This window comes from Ictalurus furcatus, chromosome 28 (genome assembly GCF_023375685.1).
Source record: "Ictalurus furcatus strain D&B chromosome 28, Billie_1.0, whole genome shotgun sequence".
NCBI classification, from domain to species: Eukaryota; Metazoa; Chordata; class Actinopteri; order Siluriformes; family Ictaluridae; genus Ictalurus; species Ictalurus furcatus.
Genome location: NC_071282.1, coordinates 10,475,663 through 10,499,849, shown reverse-complemented (window position 1 = coordinate 10,499,849; position 24,187 = coordinate 10,475,663). Strand labels below are relative to the sequence as shown.

The window sequence follows — 24,187 nt, the reverse complement described above, 5'->3', positions numbered from 1 at the left end:
ACATAATCAAAGCAGAGATAGGAACGCTCATTATGTCATACTGAGATTGTGAGCTTGCCCAATTATGAGTAAGGCTCAGACAGCTCTCTGCTTCGTGTACTATCTTCCTCACACCAGTTTTGTGTTCCCGACCTCACCAATCTGAATGCCAACAGCCATTATAATTATTGTTTTTTTGTTTAAGGGAGTTGGATTTATTAAATCTAAGTTGGATTTATTAAAATCTAAGATCAATAAGGAAAAATATTCTTTCAGGATGGGGAGCATTTGTTTAGAAGAATTGTGCTGGTAATTGAATTGTGTTTAGGTGTTTCATTCAAACACCTCAGAGTTGTGGTTCATCACATATAATGAAAAATTCCAGCTCTCATTAGACTCCTCGTTTATCATTTTTTCTTCTTTGATTCTTCATGACTTCACAGCTGTGGAACTGTAAGTGCCGAAGAACTCATTATGCATTATGCACCTCTTTGTCTTTTTTGTTTCTACTTCAGTGCAATATATTTATATTATATATGATATTGCCATCACACATTCTCCAAATCATCATGTTCAGATATTATCCTTTAACATAGTCTCTCTCTCTCTCTCTCTCTCTCTCTCTCTCTCTCTCTCTATATATATATATATATATATATATATATATATATATATATATAATCAAAACTTTGACCCAGAGGGGGTTGGGTGTTATCATATGATCTCTGTTCCATATATTGTAGTTGAAACTGGGAACTAGATAAACAAAAAGCTGGGAACTAGAAAACAATGAACTAGGAAAAAAGGAACTGTGAATATATAATATGGGAACCTGGGAACACAGGCAATCCTAATTAATTGCTGATTATAATATGAGGACTTGCAAAGAACATAGGCAATGTTTTAAAGTGGCTTGCATAAACATGCACTCCTCTTATTTGTAACATATTTCTACATTGAAAATAAATAAATAAATAAATAAATAAATAAATAAAATGTTCTCATTGCACAAGTATTCTCCTCTTGAAAACCCCACAAAAGGAGTTCTGGTACAACCATTTGTGATCAGAAGTCACATAATTAGTTTTGCAAACTATATTGATCTCCCCTTCTTCGGTATTTTGGGGTATTTTGTCTAGATTAATGACATATAATCCTAGTTAAATTCATTTCAGGTCAAAACATATAAAAGGTCAAGGAGGTGACTACTTATGAAAACCACTGTATTCAGGAAGAAAATCAGGAAGTGAGAAATGGTATAAATACAGGAGTTCCATGTAACAATGTGATCTTGTCAACACGTTCTTACAGTATGCCTATGTTACAGGTTGCTGGTATGGCTGAAAAGCCCTCAGAGCCAGGGTCGGTCTCCATTCCCATGGAAGTGACCAAGCGGACGGAAGGAGCCCCTCCGGATGCAGCCATGTTGACCCACCTGAAGAAAGTGGAGAACCATATCACAGAGGCGCAGAGGTTTTCACACCTGCCCCGGCGCTCGGCTGTAGACCTGGAGTTCACCGAGCTTTCCTACACTATTCATGAGGGTCCCTGCTGGAAGAGGAGAGGTACTGAGCCTATAGTTCTGAACACAGTTAGGAATTTTACCGTGTATATAATTAAAGTTTTTGTGTGAGTTTGAATGTGGAGTTCTCCCTGTGCTGTGGGGGTTTCCTCCGGGTACTCTGGTTTCCTCCCCCAGTCCAAAGACATGCATGGTAGGCTGATTGGCATGTCCAAATTCTCTGTGGTGTGTGAATGTGTATGTGATTGTGGCCTGCGATGGACTGGCACCCTGTCCAGGGTGTACCCCGCCTTGTGCCTAGTGCTCCCTGGGATAGGCTCCAGGTTCACCACGACCCTGAAGGATAAGCGGTATAGAAAATGGATGGACGAATGGATGGATGTTTTATGTGATCTTGTTTTGTTTTTGAAGCAACATTCCTTGATTTCATATTTAGTGTTTGGATTTAGTTGAATTCTGTGAAACACTTAAGATCCGGTGAAATTGTATGATTGAATGATTTCACTTTTTGTCTACAACATTAGTTGAATAGATATATTGATTATAAAGGTGTGGCATAATGGTGTGGTGATGAGGATTCTTCAAACAGATACGCTGTTAGTATTACACATCCCAGGATAAATGCAATAGGATCAACAACAAGAACACAAAAGCTTACTTTTGAAAGAACCATCATACTGGTCAAAAATGTAAAAGCTGTCAATCTAAAAACTGAATTTTGTCATTTTGATAAAGTACTTAAATACTTCTCCAAAAGTATCCTGCTCCAAATAACTGCTGGGATATTAGGTAGATTGGTTAGCATGCCATTCATTTTCCACCAATAATTGGGTAATATCCAATAGTTAAATTGTAAAAATTTCATGAGGGAAGTGAATTCAAATTACAGTTAGCTAGCTTCCTAAATTAATCACCAAATTAATGCCAGTTAGTATTAATTAAATGATTCAGTTTACTCACATTAGTTAACACTGGTTAAATGCTTTATTTTTCTTTAAAAAAAACAAACAAACAAAAAAAAAAACAGGTGATTTTTAAAGCAGAATGAAATACCTACATTTCCTTAAATCCTTCACATCCCCCATAAATGCATGATTTTTAGTGGCTTAGCATGTTTGTCTCGCACCTCCGGGGATGAGGGTTGAAATCCCACCTCCACCATGTGCGCACATGTGAGTTTGCATGTTCTCCCTGTGCTTCAGGTTTTTCCTCCAAGTACTCCGGTTTTCTCCCCCAGTCCAAAGACCTGCGCTGTAGGCTGACTGGCGTTCCCAAATTGTCCGTAGTGTGTGAACGGATGCGTGAGTGGGTGTGCTGTTTTGCCCTGTGATGAGTTGGCTAGAAGTGGGTGGTTAAACAGAATTTCCTCAAAGTGACACATAGCAGAAATGTTTTCATTTTCTTCCTCACTATTGGGATCGATACTGATGATTTATCGGGCATCTCCCTGCTCATTATTCTTTGTCACTTCCACATTTTCTCTTACTCTTTTGTGCTGTAGCTTTAACACATATTATAAGGAACTGTATTCAAACACTTACATCTACACGTACAGCGTTTTATGTTTTCACACACTCTTCACCATGTGTTCTCGCTGCCTAAGGGGTTGTGTAGTGCTATACTCAGCAACGTTTAGACAATAATTCACTTCTGTACACCAACACACTGCTGAGCTGTCTGTTGTGCTTAACTAACCCTCTGGATTAAAACTGGTCCATTAGCCAGTTACTTGTTTTACACACACACACAGTGTATTAAAACACTAAAGCACTGTGTGCTCATACAGTGACACTCTTATTTTTTCTGACAGGGACACATCGATAGAATGACCTTATTAGTGCTTGAATTTAATCATACAGTGAAACTAATAGCAGTAACATGCTTGTCTATGGCCCGTTAGCAGTATGCAGAGGCTGGCGAGACACATAATGCTGACACACACTTCAGCTCTCCTGTGGGCGGGGGGTGAAATGATATCCATGTATCCATACACTTACACACATACACACACACACACACACAGAACAGTGTGAATAACAATGATACACACTTATTATAAACCTTATGATCCGATTTGATTAGATCCGTCCGTTGTGCACCTTGATGCATCTCAATGTTTAATATCTATCAAATGTTACCTTTTTTCATTACGTAAAACTAGGCTTTAATGAAGTTCCATTAAAGCTGCCAGAGTAAATGTCATCGTTTACATTCTCATAATATATTCAAAGAAAATGAATATTTTTAAGTTTAACTGTTTATGTTCATAGTAATGTTCTACTCTTGACCTTGAAAATGCTGAAAAGTGTTGAATAAATGTGTCATTTTTTGGCATACTTTACATTTGATAGAAAAAAATAAAATTTTATATATATATATATATATATATATATATATATATATATATATATATATATTTATATATATATATTTATATATATATATATATATATATATATATACACACACACACACACACACACACATACATATATACACACACACTAATTGTAGCATAGAAGTTATTACACACTATAAGTCACTTTTTCCTATGCTTAAATCTCAAATCATATGTTGTGAGTATATGCAGGTAATAGAAATCAGTTTATTACTGCATGAGGATGCGTTGAAGATGGCAATTTTTACACCTCAGAAGTATAAAATCAAGCTAAACGTTAAATGAAAAGAAAACATTAATGTGGGTAAATAAATGAAAATGAATCTGAAACATTCACATGGTAACACTTTATGACTTCATGAATAATATGAATAATCATGCACTAATACCTGAATTAATTCGTACTTAAATATGAACTAATGATGAGTTAAGGCATGTAGTTATCACAAACTAATGTAGAGCTAACCTCTTCGATGTGAGTCTTATGAATTCATGCGTGAATAACGACCACCTTAATGGACATGTTTGTTAGTTAATGTATTAATTAACATGTAGGGGTAAACTCAATCAAACCTGCTCTATAAGAAAGAATATGAATAAAACGTGCATAACTTCAAATTGTTTTTTGCCATGCACAGCTGTGCACACAAATATGATTGGACGGCACTGGATTACTTTCATAATTTACATTGATCCTTCTTATCGAATGTAGAAAAGCACACTAATAATAAACACCAGTCACTTCATCTCAACCCGTTTTGCTTCATTCTCCATCCATTTCTCTTCAAATCCCATTGTAGTACTACACTGTAAAACCGGATAAGTTCATTTAACTCTAAAAATTTGAGGAAACTAATTACCTCAAAATTTTTAAGTTGATAAATCAAGTTCTTTAAGCCAAATACACTTAAATAAAAAAAAATTTGAGTAAAATTTGTGTCATATTTAAGTGTATTTGACTTAAAGAAACTGATTTAACTTCTTATTAATTCATATTTAAGTATGAATTAATTCAGGTATTAGTGCATGGTTATTCATGTACTGTTATTGTAAAGTGTTACCATTAACATTAATATGATGTCTTTGTTCAGTACAAAGGTGTAGTGTAGGATCTTCTGCTTGAGGCGACATAAAAATATAGGACCGTTAATATTCAGTTAACCAATATTAACTTTATATCACAGTTGAATTATTGAATCTGATTGGTTGATTAACTTTCTCTTACAGCAACTCTGACAGTAGTGGCAGCGGTGCTTCCGGTCACAGGTTTATATTAATGCTCTTGTTCTAATGTTATCACTTTTGTGTTAACAACTCCTTCACATGGACGAGTAAGGCTGATGCTCCACTTGATCTATGACCAGTAATAAATGAATAACGAACATGAGAGAAAAACAATAATAAGTATGACGTGCCATTCTTTAACTGATGAGAAGTACATTTGCTGTGAGAATTGTTAAGCAACCAAAGAGAAATAATTTTCCCCATCTCTGACATTTACATATAAAAAAGTGACTCATGTTTACGTGTACCTGACGACTACTGTTTACAGCAACAGTTCTCCTTTTCATAATATTTTGTTCCTTTTATTTCACTCAGTATTTGTGTATTTGTTCTGTATTTCTGTTTATTAATGGCCTCAGATGGCTCTCTTTGGCTGAGTCATGGAGTCTTTGACTCAAATTGCTGACAAAATATACTGAAGGCTTTGATTTATTGTGCTATTAGACACCTATTAGAAAGGATCATTGCGCCGGTATGTTTTCCTGACAGGCAACGTATTGGCTCTTCAGATAAAACCACAGGATTTAGCACACACACACACACACACACACACACACACACACACACACACACACACACACACACACACACACACAGTCAGCTGCCATTTCTGACTGACTGATAAATTTTCTTCTTGACCCATGTTCCAAAAAAAGCAGTTTTGGGAACAGTTCAAGAGCCGCCTCCTTAAATCATATTGTGAATATAATATTGAGAATAACTGCATGTGTTACACTTGAAGATGATTTCATCTGGAAGGACTTGTATTCGACCTGATTTCCTGAGCTATTTGTAATTGAGGAATTCGCTGTAGTATGTAGTATAGTATTATAGAAAGAAGAGAATGGAAGATATATGAGACAGAATGAGTTGACAAGTATACGGCTGCTCTTGTTCCTTCCTTTAACATCCCATTGTAAATGTCATGCTGTGTCATTATATTTGTTGTTGTTGTTTTTATAACTTTACCTCCCTTCCTCATTGATTGACCCCCCCCCCCATGTCTCATGTATTTTATTTGCTTTCTACTTCCTCCCATCTTTCCATTTCCCTTTAACATTGCTTTTCTCTTGCTTGCTATCTGCTACCACATACCATTTTTCTCAATATTAAAAAAAAATAAATAAAAAATCATAATTATTTTGTCAGTTTGGGAAGAAAAATGTTTCATTATCATTTTATTATTTTGCACAGTCCCCTCCAAAACTACTGGAACTGCAAGGTCAATTCATTTGTTTTTTGCTGTAGACTGAACACATTTGGGTTTGAGATCAAAAGATGAATACGAGAAGAACGTTTAGAATTTCAGCTTTTATTTCCTTGTATTTAGATGTAGATGTGTTAAAAGACATAGAACATAGCGCATTTGGTATCAGACCACCCAATTTGTAGGCGAGCGAAAATATTAGAACATGTGATTGACAGGTGTTTCTTGTTACCCAAGTGTGTCCTGTTAGATTGACTGATTAAACAATAATTGGCACTGAACATCTACTCTTGGTTTTAGCCTTCAGTTTCACTTCTGAAGACTGCATGTGTTGTTAGAAAGGATAAGCTAACATGAAGAATGGAGAGCTGTCTATGGTGAAAAAGCAAGCCATTTTTGAAGCTGAGAAAAGAGAAAAGAGGGAATATCAAGCAAAGGCATTGCACAAACATTGGGCATAGCCAATACAACAATTTGGAATGCCCTGAAAAAGAAAGCAACCACTGATGTACTGAGCGACAGACACTGAATGTGTCGGCAAAGGAAAACAACAACAGCTAATGACAGAAATATTATGAGAGCTATGAAGAAGAACCCAAAAACAACAGTCAGTGACATCACCAACAATTTCTACAGGGCAGGGGTGTTGGTATCACAATCGACTGTTTGAAGAAGACTTTGAGAGTAGAAATATAGAGGACATACCACAAGATGCAAACCACTCATCAGCAGGAAGAATCAGAAAGCCGGATTAGAATTCGCAAAGAAATACAGAAATGAGCCACAAAAGTTCTGGAACCAAAGTTAACCTCTAAAAAGTGATGGAAAGGTGAAAGTGTGGAGAAAGAAAGGATCTGCTCATGATCCAAAACATACAAGCTCATCTGTGAACCACAGTGGAGGTAGTCTCACAGCTTGGGCTTGCATGGCTGCTTCTGGAACAGGCTCACTAATCTTTATTGATGATGTATCTCATGGTGGTAGCAGCAGAATTATTTCAGAAGTTTACAGGAACATTTTGTCTGCCAATTTACAGAGAAATGCATCCAAATTGATCGGGAGAAAATTTATCATGCAGCATGACAATGATACAAAACACACTGCCAACTCAACAAAGGACTTTATCAGGGCAAAAAATTGGAAGGTTTTACACTGGCCAAGTAAATCGCCAGACCTTAACCCAATTGAGCAGCATTTCATCTTCTGAAGAGGAGATAAGGAGAAAAAAAGAAACATCACAAAAAAAGAAACCTTTCACAGGCTTAATACAGTTATTGCACGCAATGAATCTAAAACCAAATATAAAGTGTTATTTGCTTTAATTTACTCTGACATATCTGTTCCTATACTTTTGCTTGCCTAATAATTGGCAGGTTCTATTTTGTATGTTGATTAACACATCTAGATGTAAATACCAGGAAATAAAAGCTGAAATCCTAAACCCTTGTCTCATATACATCTTTTGATCTCAAACCGAATGCCTTTGATGTACAGCACAAACAAATGAACTGGCCTGGCAGTTCCAATAGTTTTGGATGGACCAGTATGCAACTGTAAAGATAGATAAAGCATACTATAAATGGAGAGTTTTGTGATTTAATGCACTACAGTGACTTAACCATTATCACAGTCAATTAGGTTTAGGAAATAAGTTTAAGAAAACCCAAAATCATGATCATGGTGAAATTAGGATTAATTGTTCAACCCCAAATTGTAATGGCAAATTGTTGAATCATGACCATGCATCATTAACATTGGATCTACAGAATATCTCACACTCACTTACTCATTCAATCACACACACACACGCACACGTACACAGAGCTGCCGCTGATGTGTAACACATAGACCTATGCAATCATGGAACTGTCGAATTATTCAGCAGCTGCTTGTACTCAAGTATTCAACTCAATTCAATGACATCAGTTCCCCCATTTAAAAATTCATTGGGATTGTTACACTTAATAGCTGTATCTAATTATTCACTTATTGAATGATGAGAAAATGATCCTAAGATCTTCTTGCGAGCAGATTAAATCACTGCTAGAGAGTGTGATATTGTTTCTTTCTTTGTGTTTAGGTCTTTAGCTTATGCAGCTGGTTTTTAATCAAAGGTTGATTCATTTGATCAGGGTTAAAGGATGAGACAGATACTATCAATTTAGGATTTAGGTACTTCTCAATTTAGGATATGACAGATTAAGCCTTACAGACCTTGCATCAATATTTTGTATGTGCATCAAGCGCTTCATTTATTTTAAAATCAAACTGGTGGCTTACTTTTTTATCACCACAAGGGTGTATTTCCTTAATTTCCCACAGGGATCTACCTGATCCTAGATGAGTAATACAACACTGAAAGCATGACAGTGTGATATGAGCTTTTGTTCTGGACTAGAGCGTCTGTTTCAAGTCAGATGCCATGTTTGCATCTTCGATCCCTGCTGATGTGCAGAACTGAAACGTCTGGCCGGACTTTAGATTTTCTAATGAAACGTAAGGAGAAAACAAAAATTAAGATAGAGAGCAAGAAAGAGAAGGAAAAAACATAGCAGTACACCAAGGAAAACATCAAAGAGAATGATTTTGTTAATGATATCAGCAGGATGTCAGATTGACGGTGCATAATGACATCAGCATGAACCAGAGCCTAAATTAGGCCGTAATTTACATTTATCAGCTGCATCACAGCACAGGACACTGAATGTATTTGTTGGGTGATCAGTATGCAACACACACATCGTACGGCTGATTCATTGGCATGCCACACACGTCACTGATAGTTATAAGGCTATGCAATGGATTTGTGCCCAGGTTCCTCTCTCATTCACTCTCTGTCTCACCCCTGCCCACCTGTCTGGCTCTTTCAGAATGCATTACAACATGGAGATGGAGAGACACGTGAACAGTCTAATTAAGAAAAAGGGTGCTTTTGGCAGTATGATTTGCTCATATTTATTATGACATATTTTAAACTTACTCTTAAAGTCCAATCCAGAATTATTGGCACCCTTTAGGAGAGTGGACAAAAAACCCCTTTAAATTACATATGGTACTTCCAATTTTCCGCTCACACATTTGGAGTAACCATCATTCCTCTAAAACAAATCATTCATAAGATATTCTTTTAAAAGTAGCATTTTTCCCCCCTCACTATTCACTGTAATAGGAACAGCTGTACCCCTCCTCATTCATGTGATGTGGTCTTCTGCTGTTGTAGGCCATGTGCCTCAATGTTTGACATGTGCATTCAAAGATGCTTTTTTTGTTCATCGTGGTTGTAAAGAGAGGTTTTTTGAGTTACCTTGGGCTTCCTGGCAGTTGGAAGACTGGCCATTCTCCTCTAAACATTCATGGTTGTTGGCACCAACAACCATGTGTGGCAATTCTCAAGTGGAGGGAGACGTTGATCCCAAATTCAGTAAATCCAACTACGCCACCCTGGGGGAGAACCAGGGAAATACTCCCAAATAAAAGGCACACAGATAAGTTTCACCAATCGGGGCAAGGAACATGAGTGAGACACGAGTACGAATATAAAAATTGTATTTTATGATGACATTTAATCATTTAAAACTTGACATGAAAATATAAAATCACTTTCCCCGGAAGCACAGTAAGTATTTTAAAACTAAGAACTTCTCCAGGCCCAGGCTTGGCAGGGACAAGGCAGGCCAGCTACAGCTCGGGAGGTCATCCAAACCCACTGCAAGTCACACCAAAATCATCACACACTACCTACACCATAAGGAAGTTGTTGTGTTGGCAAACTGAGCATGCTGTGAAGCACACACCACCGAATAAAGGCAGCTAGCCTCCCCTGTCCCACCAAGACTCACTAGCTCCTGGAGAGAAAGAAGACACCAGTTAACCCAAAGTTACACAGACACTAAACAACAAAACACAGAAAGACAAATATTACAGACACTGTGGTATGGTAGCTATAACACCCAGGCCCACTGACACCACCACACGAAATAGAGGCAGTTGACAACACCAAGCAGAACCAGAATTATGGTAAACAGTACAAATGACAATTATGGCCACTATAGCATGGAGACCGTAAGGCTCAACACACACCCTCTCACTAGTAAAGTGGTTAGGTGGAACAAACTGAAACAGGTTTGAGGCTAGAAAACACTCATTTTACCACTCTCAGATTACTCACTCTTACTATATGTGGTTACAAAACAAACCAGACATACATCCAAAACTAAAGTAAAAACAAAATACATAAAACCATGAAGCAAAACAGTACATAAAGCAAAACAATAAATCAAACGGAGAAATGACCATTAAACAAAACCAGGTAAAGCAAAACAATTGCTGAAGCAAAACAACCCACTAAGCAAAACAGCAGCGGCGTCACATGTAGCGTCTTCGGCTAGGGGTTTGTCTTAGAGAAGACTTAACTCAACTTCCCACTCTCACCTAAACACAAAGATCAGAGCGTCAACCTAAATCTACCAAGTCCCAGTGTGAAAAAGGGAGAGGTGCACTTACCATTAGATTGAACAAACACCAGACGCGAAGTTGTATAATTACTCACAGGTACCTCGGCTCGACATACATACACATATCATTCAGCCACCAGCTAAATATTGTGATCACTTTACGTGATCTCCGGTGCCAATTCGCCACAATGCACGCACCACCAGCACCGCTCTAAGACTATAAAAACAAACAAATTAGCCTTGAGGTGTTCACCTCATTATGCCATGACAAAGCCTGAACGTACCTGAACGTACCTGAACGGAAGTGGGAATCAGAAATGCCAGGGGAGCGAGGGACTCAGAATCACCAAGACACCTATCTGCTTACAAAAATAAGGGTCCTCATTTTGTGAAGCTCAACAAGCTTTTGCCAAACATCACAGCTATATCCCTTTGTCTTACCTATTGTTATGAATGACTAAAGGAATTTGTCCTATGTGTTACCTCATATTTATACCCCTGTGAAACAGGAAATCATGCTTGAACAATTTCCTGTTTGTAGTCACTCAAGTGTACTAAAAAAATTTAAATATCAATGGGAATATACACTTCAAATATATTTTTCTCATATGAATGAATAGAGATGTATAGTATAATTTTTCATTCTAACAGAATATGAAAAATGGTACTGGTGGAGCACAATGACCTAAACTGTTATGTATCTGATATGTGCAGGATGTAAGGCTCTCCTGAAATGTTTGTCAGGGAGGTTTTGCAGCCGAGAGCTCATCGGGATTATGGGGCCTTCTGGGGCCGGCAAGTCGACCCTCATGAATATTCTTGCTGGGTACAGGTGAGTGAGAGAAAGTGTTGAAGAGAGGAGATAAATATTCATTCTTCTGCCAGAACAAATGTTCTGTCTTTTTATTTGCTTTCATAGTACATCATCCATTTTCATTAAAAATGTAACACATTTTTATAATACATCTATTCAATGCTATATTTCCCAGTGGTTCTTGCACCTGTACACTTTATTCCAGTTGCCCTCATAGCTGCTTAATAATAATCAGTCCAATGCAGCTGGTCTTTCAATATGTAATGTGTTTACCTTTCCTTTTCTCCTTTCTTCCTCTATGAACACCTTTTCCTTTTTACCTTTTTCTTCTGTCTTTCTTTTGTATGTTGTATTCTCTCTCTCTCTCTCTCTCTCTCTCTCTCTCTCTTTTAGGGAGACTGGCATGGAGGGTCAGATCCTGGTAAATGGGCGACCGCGTGACCTCCGCACCTTCAGGAAGATGTCCTGTTACATTATGCAGGATGACATGCTGCTGCCGCACCTCACCACACGGGAGGCTATGATGGTAAGACTTTCAGTCCAGTAAAAACATTTACTTATTGCACACTACACTCAGTCTCCTCTGTTCCACTTTTCACATTCTCTCTCAGTGATGTGCACGCTCTCTTGCAGGTTTCAGCCAACCTTAAGCTAAATGAGAACATGGAAGTGAAGAAGGAACTGGTGAGTGAAACAGCTGTGGTTTTAGCTTATACCACCCGATCTCACGTCTGTGAAGTTGCCAAAAATGACTGGGGAATACATAGAAATGACATTGAATTATATCTGTTATAATAACTTACAATAACAAACTAGTACAAACAAATAACATGTTTTATTACATTTTTATGTGTATGTGTTGCAAACTTCCTAGAATTGTAAAATTTTCTTATTAAGACATTGAATTTACTAAAACATTTCATTTGACCTTGTGCACATTTGTGGCAGGTGAATGAGATCCTCACTGCTCTAGGCCTGCAGGAGAGTGCACAGACTCGTACACAAGCTCTCTCCGGAGGTCAGCGTAAACGATTGGCTATTGCACTGGAGCTGGTCAATAACCCCCCTGTCATGTTCTTCGATGAGCCAACCAGGTGCTTTACCACTTTTATGTGTATATATCCATATACATATAGTTGTCTCACCAACTACTTTATTAGGAACTCCTGTACTGCTGCTAATTCATGCAATTATCCAATCCGACAGTCATGTGGTAGTGCAATGCATAAAATCATGCAGATACATATCAAGAGTCTATGCTTACATGAAACAGTATGGGGGGAAAAAAATCCAAGTCATCTCAATGACTTTGACCACAGCATGGTTGTTCACACAGGTGGGTAGAGTAGCCAAACATTTTACAAGTAAAACTACTTATAAAAAGAATTACTCAAGTAACTGTAAAAGTAACGTTAATAATTACTTGAGTAAGAGTAATAAAGTATGCAATGAGAAAACTACTCAAGTTACAAGTTACTTCGGATCTGATTATAATGAAGGGAAAATCACACCTCTCCTTGAAAGTCTGTCTGTCTGTTCTGATTATATGATATAAACATGTCCCCGCCCCCCGAAGGATGTCAAAACAAGATGTAGGGGGGCTCTTGAAATTTTCACATAACACATAAAAGTTTTAATAGTGAAAAATAGTTCTCATTGCTCAGTATATCTGAAAAGAAAATGTCAATATTCTTCCCACTCTCCAGGACTGAGCCACTAAAAAGTGAATGGTGGTTGCATCCACATTCAGACCACTGCAGCATATCAAGAGACTCGTGACCTAACTATACGTCATATAAACTAATTATTAAAACTACATATATTCTTTAATATTTAACAGTAATGTAGGAATTTAGCCAATTAAAAGTACATTTCTGTGATTAAAAATAAACTTGAGTAAGACTATAAGTATGGCCAGTTAAACCTACTCTTAAAAGTACTCTTTTTTTTTTTTAAATTATTTATTAATATTATTATTATTATTATTATTATTATTATTATTATTATTATTATTTTAAAGTTACTCAAGTAAATGGGTCATGGATTGTATAAATGAGCAAATGTACAGGCATTCCTAATAAAAGTGGCCAGTAAGTGTACATAAAATAGTATTGAATCTAAAGAATGCATGATGTTCTGAAACCAGCTGTATATTTTAAAACTCTTTGTGTGTGTGTGTGTGTGTGTGTGTGTGTGTGTGCGCGTGCACTAGTGGTCTAGACAGTTCATCCTGTTACCAGGTGGTTTCTCTAATGAGGTCTCTTGCGCTGGGTGGAAGAACCATCATCTGTACCATCCACCAGCCCAGTGCTAAACTCTTTGAGATGTTTGACAAGGTATCAGACAGTACTGAAAACTTAAAAACTAACAAAAAGTTCAACTTAATCATCCTAACTTAATAACCAGCAGGTATTCATAAGATAAACAAAAGGCAAGTCATTAAAGAACCAGTCATGTTCATAGCAGCTTAAATTTTTTTATTTTTATTTAAATACAATATTGCAAACTCTAGCTAGTCGTCACACCTCAGTTCACACCTCGGCTGTGGTATTTGTCTCAGTGATTGGTTAGTAGTTCTTACTCAGTGCTATAGCACTAGTGATTAGTTAATTGCTAATTAGAAATGCAGATACGTGCCACAGAATACTACATAAAATGACAAATAAACTATTATGTGCTAGTTTTATGTAATTGTATGTAATTTTTATCAAATAGCAGTAGTGTCTAATCTGCAATCCACTCTGTGCTCTGTGTTACAGCTGTATATTCTGAGTCAGGGGCAGTGCATATATAAGGGCACAGTCCCATACCTCATCCCCTATCTGAAGAACCTTGGTCTCCACTGTCCTACTTACCATAATCCTGCTGACTTCAGTATGTACAGTATGTGTGTGTGTGTGTGTGGTTCCCAAACAGCCTGTATGTCAGTTCATTTCCAGTTCCAGTGTCATTGAGTTACTTTGCATACTTTTTCATTGCCTTAGCACAGTGTAATATTTTCTCTCTCTCTCTCCCTACTTACATATATTGTATACTGTATTTTGATATGTTTAAGCTCTTGCACGTGTGTGTGTGTTTTGTATATTCTGTTACATGTACGCCATAAGCTTTTCAATGTACAGTATGTCTCAACAAATAATAATGTGAAAATGATAATTAAATTTGACTTGACTTGGTAGAGATTTAACTACTTTATTACACTGTAGCAAGTTTTCTGTGCAAAAATACACAATAGGGTCTAGCCCAAACTGTTGAAACAAATTTGGAAGCACAAAATTATATAGGATGTCTTTGTATTCTGTAGCATTACAGTTTTCCTTCACTGGAACTAAAAGGCCTAGACCTTTTCCAACATGACAGCACTCTTGTGAATAAAGTGAGGTCCATGAAGACATGGTTGACCTCAACCTCACTGAACACCATTGGGATGAATTGAAAAGCTGACTGCTCCCAGGATTTCTCACCCAACATCAGTGGCTGACCTCACTAATGCTCTTGTGGCTGAATGAGCAAATCCCCACAGCCATGCAAGTGGAGGTTATTATAACAGCAAAGGGCAGATTAAATCTCGAATGGGCTGTTTAAAAATGGGTGTGATGGTCAGGTGTCCATAAACTTTTGCCCATATAGTGTATCTGTGCAGTAATATCATAAATCACATGTTCTTCTTTTTTCTACTGTCTAAATGGTTTGGAGACACAGTAGGAATCCTATAAATCTCTAAATCTTCTGTATAATGTCTGCGTGCTTTCTATCTGTTTTTCTACAGTAATCGAGGTGGCATCAGGAGAGTACGGGGATTTGAATCCTGTGCTCTTCGAGGCAGTGCAGGGTGGCATGTGTTCAGAGGGTGACAAGAAGAACTCTAGTGACAAGAGTGATCCCACATCGTCCTGCCCATCTCAGAGCTACAATGTGAGTGCCACATACACTCGCTGTTGAACTTACAATGTCAACCTGTCCACTGCACCTATGTGCCTCACATGTGTTGTCTTTTGTTTGCACAGGATTCAGGACCCATTGAAAAACATACTTTTGCTACCAGCACACTCACACAGTTCTGCATTCTTTTCAAAAGAAGCTTCGTCACTATATGCAGAGACACGGTAAGACTTCTTAAAATGATCTCTGTTTTACAGCATGACAGAATTATTCATATTATTCATATTCGTATTATGGTGACCGTCATACAGTACATATTTGAGGATTTGTAACTGTGTGTCCAGGTGTTGACCCACCTGAGGGTGATGTCGCACTTGTGTATTGGAGTTCTGATTGGTCTGCTGTACCTGAACATCGGCAACGATGCCAGCAAAGTGTTCAACAACACTGGATTCCTCTTCTTCTCCATGCTTTTCCTCATGTTTGGTGCATTAATGCCCACTGTCCTCACTTGTAAGGACTTCTGTTGTGCATCTGTTTTACAATTTTACATGCAATTAATAAAAAGAATTTGAGTATACAGAGTATGTGTGCTATTTTCCCAGTTCCTCTGGAGATGGCAGTGTTTATAAGGGAGCATCTGAACTACTGGTACAGTTTAAAGGCCTACTACCTAGCAAAGACCGTTTCTGACATTCCATTCCAGGTATGGCATTAATACTATTTATTCTAGCAATGCTATATACAGTATCAGCACATGAAAGACGGAGTGTATAATGTTCAAACATGTTTCTAGATCTGTAATAATCACATTATTTCCAAAACACCTTAGAAAACTAAAGTTATTTATGTAACTGTGGTTCTATGAACACTGGGTAACCTGGATTTAAACACTTGGATACCTTCTTGTACATGAACACTTACAGGCTAAGACCTTAAAACAGAGTCACCTGGTGAACATATGAAATAGTTTCCTATAGAATACCATCATCAATGGCTACCTGTCCCTGGAACCTTCTTGCTGAGTTCCTGGTTTGGCATTGGAGCCCTGGCAATTGTTCAGTGTTCACAGAACTACAGTTAAATACATAACTAGCATTCTATTCAACCCAGTCACAGTAGGTTTATGCTTCTATTCATAGGCCATGGGGATTACTTTTCTTCCAATAGGCCAAACTCTTCTTAGTCAGGGGTGTACTCCATGTCTTGGCACCATGATAGATAAATAACTGATTCGATAAAAGTCATCAGTACTGTACTATACTGAAAACACATTATTAACACCTTATTTGATGTTGTACTTTGTGAATTAAATTTTTTGAAAATATCCTCTCATTTCAAATCTGATAACTGCAAAACACTCCAAAAAAGTTGGGACAGTCAACTGTTTACCACTGTGTAACATCACCTTTTCTTTTAATAACACTTATTAAGCATTTGGGCGCTGAAGACACCAGTTGGTTAAGTTTAGCAAGCAGAATTTCCCCCATTCATCCATTATGCATTTCTTCAGCTATGCAACTGTACTGGGCCTTCATTGCCTTATTTTGTGCTTCATAATGCGCCACACATTCTCAATCGGAGAAAGGTCAGGACTGCAGACAGGTCATGCTAGCACCCGCACTCTCTGCTTACGCAACCATGCGCTTGTAATCTGGGCAGAATGTGGTTTGCCAATGTCCTGCTCTGGATGGCAGCATATGTTGCTCCAAAATGTGTACATATCTTTCTGCGTTAATGGTGCACTCACAGATGTGCAAGTTACCCATGCCATGGGCACTGACACACCCCCATACCATGACAGACACTGGCTTTTGGACCTGACGCTGATAACAGCTTGGATGGTTCTTTTCCTCTTTGGCCCGGAGAACATGATGGCTGTTTTGTCCAAAAACTATTTGAAATGTTGACTTGTCTGACCACAAAACACGATTCCACTGTGCTACTGTCCATCTCAGATGAGACTGAGCCCAGAGAAGTCAGCGGTGCTTCTGGACAGTGTTGATGTATGGCTTCTGCTTTGCATAGTAAAGCCTTAACTTGCATCTGTGGATACAGCGGCAAATGGTGTTGACTGACAAAGATTTACCAAAGTATTCCCGAGCCCATGTCAGGATAGCCATTACAGACTCATGATGGTTTTTAAGACCGTGACGTCTGAGGGATCGGAGATCACATGCATTCAGAAGTGGTTTTCAGCCTTGCCCTTTACACACTAAGATTTGACCAGATTCCATGAGTATTTTAATTATATTGTGCACTGTAGAAGGTGAAATGCCCAAGATCCTACCGATTTGTCTTTGGGGAATGTTGTTCTCAAAGTGTTGGATTATTCGCTGACACATCTGTTAACAGATTGGTGAGCCTCGACCCATCCTTGCTCTTGAAGGACTAGGCCTTTTTTGGAGCACCTTATATACTATTAGACGATTGCCTCACCTGTTTCACATCAACTTCTTATTTCAACTTGTCACATTACTATTAGTCCTAAATTGCCCCTGTCCCAACATTTTTGGAATGTGTTGCATGCATCAATTTCAAAATAAACATTTATCTTAAAAAAAAAATTGGGGTTGTACATTTTTCCAGCCCAGAAATTAGCTCTGCCTACAGATGGAAAAAATGTTCGTCTCTACTCTTTGCACATTACCTAAAAGGCAACTCACGAGTCGTTTGTAGTAGTTTCAACTGAGCGGGAAGGGACAGTTAGTGTTTTCATTGCACTTGCACCTTGCAGGCAGCAGGGGGTTCTAAGTATAGCTCCTTACTCAATGTCAAAAAAGAAATTTCTTCCTCTCACCAGCCTTGTCTCTCTCTCTTCTACCCCCCACACCCCGCCCCCCAGATTTTATGTCCCATACTGTACTGTAGTATAGTCTATTGGATGACAGAGCAGCCTCCAGAAGCGTTCCGATATGTGCTTTTTATGGCTCTGTCTACCTCCACTGCCCTCGTGGCTCAGTCTCTGGGCCTCCTCATTGGAGCTGCTTCCACCTCTCTGCAGGTGTGTAAATACATCACAGATACATATACAAGAATAATGATACACAAGCCAGTTTATCAGCCACACCTTACCAGTTTCACTACTTATCATGAACACGCTTGGTCTTTCAATAGTATTTTCTGAGCTCAGTATTTTTCATTGCAGGTGGCCACATTTATAGGGCCAGTGACAGCCATTCCAGTCTTACTTTTCTCTGGCTTCTTTGTCAACTTCGACACCATTCCAAAATACCTACAGTGGAGCTCCTATGTCTCCTATGTCAGGTCAGTGACAGCCTTCATAATTATAATGCAATATCTCATGCTGTAGAAGGACAAATTTGTACAATCCACACAGCTCCATGCAGGATTTTTAGAGCTGGTGACTTGGTGAGCTACACTGAATCCATATGTCTGGAGTAAAAAAAAGAAAAGAAAAATCAATTATTTAAAATAGGCCTCAGGATAAGTTAATGGCGACACCATTGCAGCCACAGATCCAACAGTTTTGCTTCAATTAATAACTTAATATGGAAAAATGTCATGCTTGTAGCCACGGGGAGCCAGAAAAGTTTAATACTTTTTTCACTCTCACTTTATTTGAGGCCATTCTGATACATATAGATAGCGTGTTTGATGTCAAATAATAGTCTTGTTACAGTGTAAATGTTAAATATAAAATATACATGTAAATATCACATATTAATATAAATCTTAAATGTAAATGTAGAACTACACTCTTGCTCTTCTTTGCACACCGCCCTCTCAGAGTGTGTCTCTTATGCCACAGCCACTTGCTAACACTAACTTGGTAAGACTTTATGTGTTGAAGAATGACATATGTTTTATCTGTTTAAAGCTACATTTATTGTTGTGGAATGTACACCAGGAGTGATTCCTGTTCTCAATTACATTATAACAGCTAAAACAGTCATTCCCTCATCAGCCTCTCTTAATAAGACAAAAATGCAGCAGGTTACAGAGAATCTGCAAAGCCCTCCATTCTGAAGTCTTTCCAGTGTCAGAAAACTTAAAGGAACAGCCGTTACCTCTGACTGTTAGAAAGTGCTGACACTGGGGACAGCATCTCCTCACAGAACACTGAGCCATGCTGTTACAGAAAATGAATCAAAACCGTCTGGCCAATTAGAATGGAGAATTTGAGATCAGAGCTATGGTAATGCAGTTTACCCCATGCTTCCACAGGTATGGCTTTGAGGGTGTGATCCTATCCATTTATGGTATGAACCGAACGGACTTGGAGTGCCCTGGCATTGTCTGTAAGTTCCAGAAGCCTGAGGAGGTGTTGCAGCTGCTGGACGTAGAAGATGCAAAGCTGTACCTGGACTTCATAGTCTTAGGGATTTTCTTCCTCATTCTTCGGTTATGCACTTATCTAGTGCTGCGATACAAAGTCAAGTCCGAACGTTAGGGTTTGACATCAGCTACTACACTTGTTTTAGTTTGTACAAACATGCACATTGACATTATGTTTTGGATCACAATTATGCTGTGGAGGCAAACCTGTGCAATGTTCACCAAATTCTTCATTCAATGCAAATGGGTTGTTTTTTCTGCACATTGATATTCCTTTTAAGATTTTTTTCAATTATTATTCTTATTGATTCAGTTTCTTTCAATTAGATAATCAAGTATGACAGCACAGGCTCAATTGGGAACTTGGTGGCTTTTATGTTTACTTTTTTGTTTTTCCAGTCTTATTCATGCAGAGTTCTTGTATTAGATACAGTATAAAATGATGACCAAACTCTTATTATAAATAAGAAGCATGACGATTGGTGAATGAAGCTGGAGCTACAGAACAGCATCTGTCCCAACTGACAATCGCTCACTTGCCCTGTATGTTGTGGACTCTCCTAATGTGAACAGGCTTAAATATGTACTAGACAGTATATGAGCAAGTGCCTGTCAAACAGCCACCATTCTCCTGAATATTTTTCTGTTGTTTCCAAATTGTACTTTTGGAGTAACTGCGTACATGCAGGAACTGATTTCATATTACAAACGCAAGCAGAGTTGTCTTTATTGCCCTTGGTCTAGAAATTTCAACTATGTTCTTCCTTGGACACGTAAAGCAGCACTATCTCACCTTAACCTACTGAAGTACATCTAATAAAACATGGGACAATTGATCTCCATTAGATAGATCTGAGGAACTACAGCAAGTGCTTTTCATCCGAGATACCTTAGAATGGGATGAACTAAAATCAATAACAAAAGTTTTGTTCGTCATGTGGCCCTCTCACGTTTTTTGACTTCTGATCTTTTACTTCAATTTCCAAGACTGAAGAACATAGGGTGATCTTGTGGTTTTTAAATTTTTTCCCATAAGTTCTTCTTGATGGATTACTGGACACTGTGTATGATGTCTGTTTTATTAAGAAAAATGTGACACCGCTGCCTACACTGAACATGATGCTAAAGAAATGATTGTCGGATGGGAAATTTGGAATACAATGTAAAGAACTTTTCCTTAATTTAGGAAAAAGAAACCAGAATTTCAGTGGAAACATCTTGTCCGTTTAGGAGTAGCTACTGTTAGCTTTCCTCTCTGGATAGAAGAAATGGAAGAGGAAACAGTGCATTCCCAACCTTTTCTTCAGTATATGCGTAAATGTGTGTCCTGCTGGAGTTGGGATTCCTGAATCTGCTTTATGTGAAACTGTTTGCCCGACTCTCATAGCAGGAGATCATGTAAACTTCAGTATCATTTCTGCCATCAGCTCTACTGTCAGCTCACCAAACTGTGAGTGTGTGTTATCAAAATGCTGGATGGACAGTCTAGGCCACCTTATGGCTTATTGTATACTGCTTGATGGACCTTAATTCCTATTTATGAGCACTTCCCTGTACACTTAAGTGTAACTGCTTACTTTATTCAGCCTCTTCAATACTGCAATGCAATGCAAACGTCTTACTTGATGATGGACACAACGTGGCTCTGATTCATGCTATGTGTTATGTCTGCTAATATACGTAATTATAATAACCTGAGTATATATACACAACAAATGTAGATGTGCAATGCTGATCTTTTAATTTGAGATTAATTTGTATTTAGTTTTATTTTTATATGACTATGATGTGCAGTGCTAGAGATGGATGTGAAAATGTAACACGCATGGTGACTTCAGAATCAAATACATATAGGAATTCATGTTACTCATGAATTATTTCCACACCTATATACTTAATGCTTTTCTTTTTTTTTCTTTTTTTTTTACTAACTAGACTGTTCAATTTTTTTTGGTTGTTTGTATATTTGTTTTAACCATATTTTAATCAGAGTATCCTGTCATTTCCATTCGTAAATTGGATATACTGAAACAAGTGGTATAAAAAAAAATCAAAAGTCGACAAACAGGAATGAGACAACATCACCATAACTGCTAGCACTGAGTTCTGCTGAACTAACACATATTACTTACTGTAAAGTGATGATTACTCTTGTCCTAGTACAATCCCTACATGGTGCTGCCTCAAACACAGCTTTAAGGATAGACTCTGAGGGCCAGTGTGCAATAAAAGTGTGAGGCTACATTTGCATAATGTATCCTGAAGACTTCAAGGCCAGAGTGCACATGCAAGATTAGGTTTGCCTTTTTTTTTGTCATATAGTGTTGACTGAGAATGGCCAGGTCTGAATGGAAATGATGCAACCTGATAGCAACCTGGTATTTGTAAAATCAGTGCTCATTATTGTAAGGGTGCTAGTCAACTAACAGCTTACTCTCTTCCCTATTCTTTAGTGTTAACAGGCAAAAGTGGTCCCTCATTGGAAATGTAGTAAGAGATTACAGAAAACAGTGTTTAATGTCTCTGTAGAATAGAGAGTTGGGTTGAACCTGACTCTAATAGCAATAGTATTGTTCTGTGCCTGGTGCGTGTTATATCTTCTTCTCCAATATATCACGGAATTTCCGGTGAGTGTCTGCCATTTCTATATGACAAAACATTGTATTTCAACTTCTGCAATGTCATACACACATTATGTCCCATAACAGGTTCATAACAAGCGATGCCTTCATGACATAATTTCTCATGGGTCAATCATATCATATGTCTGGGCAAATACATTGTTAATGACACATTTATTTTCTGTTCTTCATCAGTGCCACTTTTGTTTTTGCAAATGCAGTATGCATGCCATGAAAACTGTATACAATGTACTTAAAAATGCTCTTCAGTCAGAAAAAGATATGATCCTGACCACTGAAATATCAGGGAAAATAATTGTATTTTGATTTCAGAGCCATTCTGGTTTGGGATGGCTTGCAAAGCTGAGTGTGAAAACAGCATGCACAGAGAAGATTTCCCACATTTGTTTCTCAGTTCTTTATCTTTATCTTTGTGTTATTCTATGTTTGTCTCATCAGAAATGCAAGTTATATATACTGGACTCTGTTCAAATTATTACAATAAATGCATTTATATATTATTTACACCTGTTTGCTGTGAATCATTGTATTGTCACATGTCATTCCCAAATGAGCTATTACGTGAATAATAAAGTTTTTTTAACCTTATCTCTCACTATCCATCATTTCTGTCAAGGTCAAAGATGTTACGAAAAGAATTGAGCTTATTTGAAGTTGTTTGCTATTGGTTGCTTAACATGTGGTCATATTTAAAATAAGAGATGAATTTGTAAAGAATTCAGGATAGTATGAAAGGTTTGTTTGGCTTTAGAGCAAAACTACAATATCTTCTAAACACACATTACAATATTGTTATGACCCACTCTAGGTCGGACCTCAACATACAAAGAAAGAAAATAGAAAAAGAAAAGGGTTGGCGAGACCAAGATTACATTTGCTTTGTTTTTATTCTCCAGACGGAGCACCTTTAATATATATACACAGTGGTTTCACTCTTCAGAAGCCGGCCAGGCCAAAATAATAAACAAAAATTCCCTCTAACTTTACCAAAAGAAAACTAACTAAACTACGAAAAAGAAAACAAAAATACACAGTCTTCCCTCACTCCCTAGCTAACCCAAAACCAGGAGAAAAGAAGAATCAACGCAAATGGCGCCGACTTCCTACAAACCACTCTTAATCGTGCACTATTTACAGAGGTGACTATTAGTGTGTTAATTAACAAAATAATATATACACAAAAGTATCCCATGAATCGTAACGGGGCAGAGCATAAACAAAGTCAAATCAGGCATAGGGTCATACACAGGCGAAAAGCACTTGTCTCTATACACAAAGCAAATGGCAATGATCTGCCCTGGGATAGAGACTGACGAGGCTCAAGTACACTTCCGGAAACGTGCAGGCAACCAATCCTGTCGCACAAGGCCGGAGCAGGCGTGGACAAGACGTGATCATCCACTAGCAAGCCGGAACGTGATGCATGCAGTAGGCGGGGCCTAGAAAAGGGGGAGGAGACAAAAGAAACCCATCCCACCACTGACATAGGCACACAAATGGCACATAGAGCAAACAGAAATACATTGGATAACGTAACAATATGCAACAACTATCACTTACAGTATGAGGAAATGTTGCAAGGTAGCAGATGCATTTAGACTGCATTTTCTGTTCATGCCGATGAATGTATTCGTATTTGGTTATATCCTTAGTGCTTATGTAAAGGATATGCTGACTTTGCTAATAAGTTGATTCCACATCGGGAC

At 37.9% G+C, this 24,187-nt stretch overlaps 1 protein-coding gene across 1 annotated transcript; it reads left to right on the top strand.

The window, feature by feature from the left end:
- Positions 1–1,161: 1,161 nt before the first annotated feature.
- Positions 1,162–22,985, top strand: LOC128603647 (ATP-binding cassette sub-family G member 4). The gene is made up of 14 exons (XM_053618233.1): positions 1,162–1,544; positions 11,559–11,676; positions 12,052–12,184; positions 12,292–12,342; positions 12,607–12,752; positions 13,871–13,994; positions 14,418–14,532; positions 15,428–15,573; positions 15,666–15,764; positions 15,885–16,053; positions 16,146–16,246; positions 18,386–18,544; positions 18,689–18,807; positions 19,729–22,985. Exons 1-14 carry the CDS (start codon positions 1,292–1,294, stop codon positions 19,952–19,954), a joined length of 1,959 nt encoding a protein of 652 aa, XP_053474208.1. The 5' UTR covers positions 1,162–1,291; the 3' UTR covers positions 19,955–22,985.
- The last annotated feature ends 1,202 nt before the right edge of the window (positions 22,986–24,187 follow it).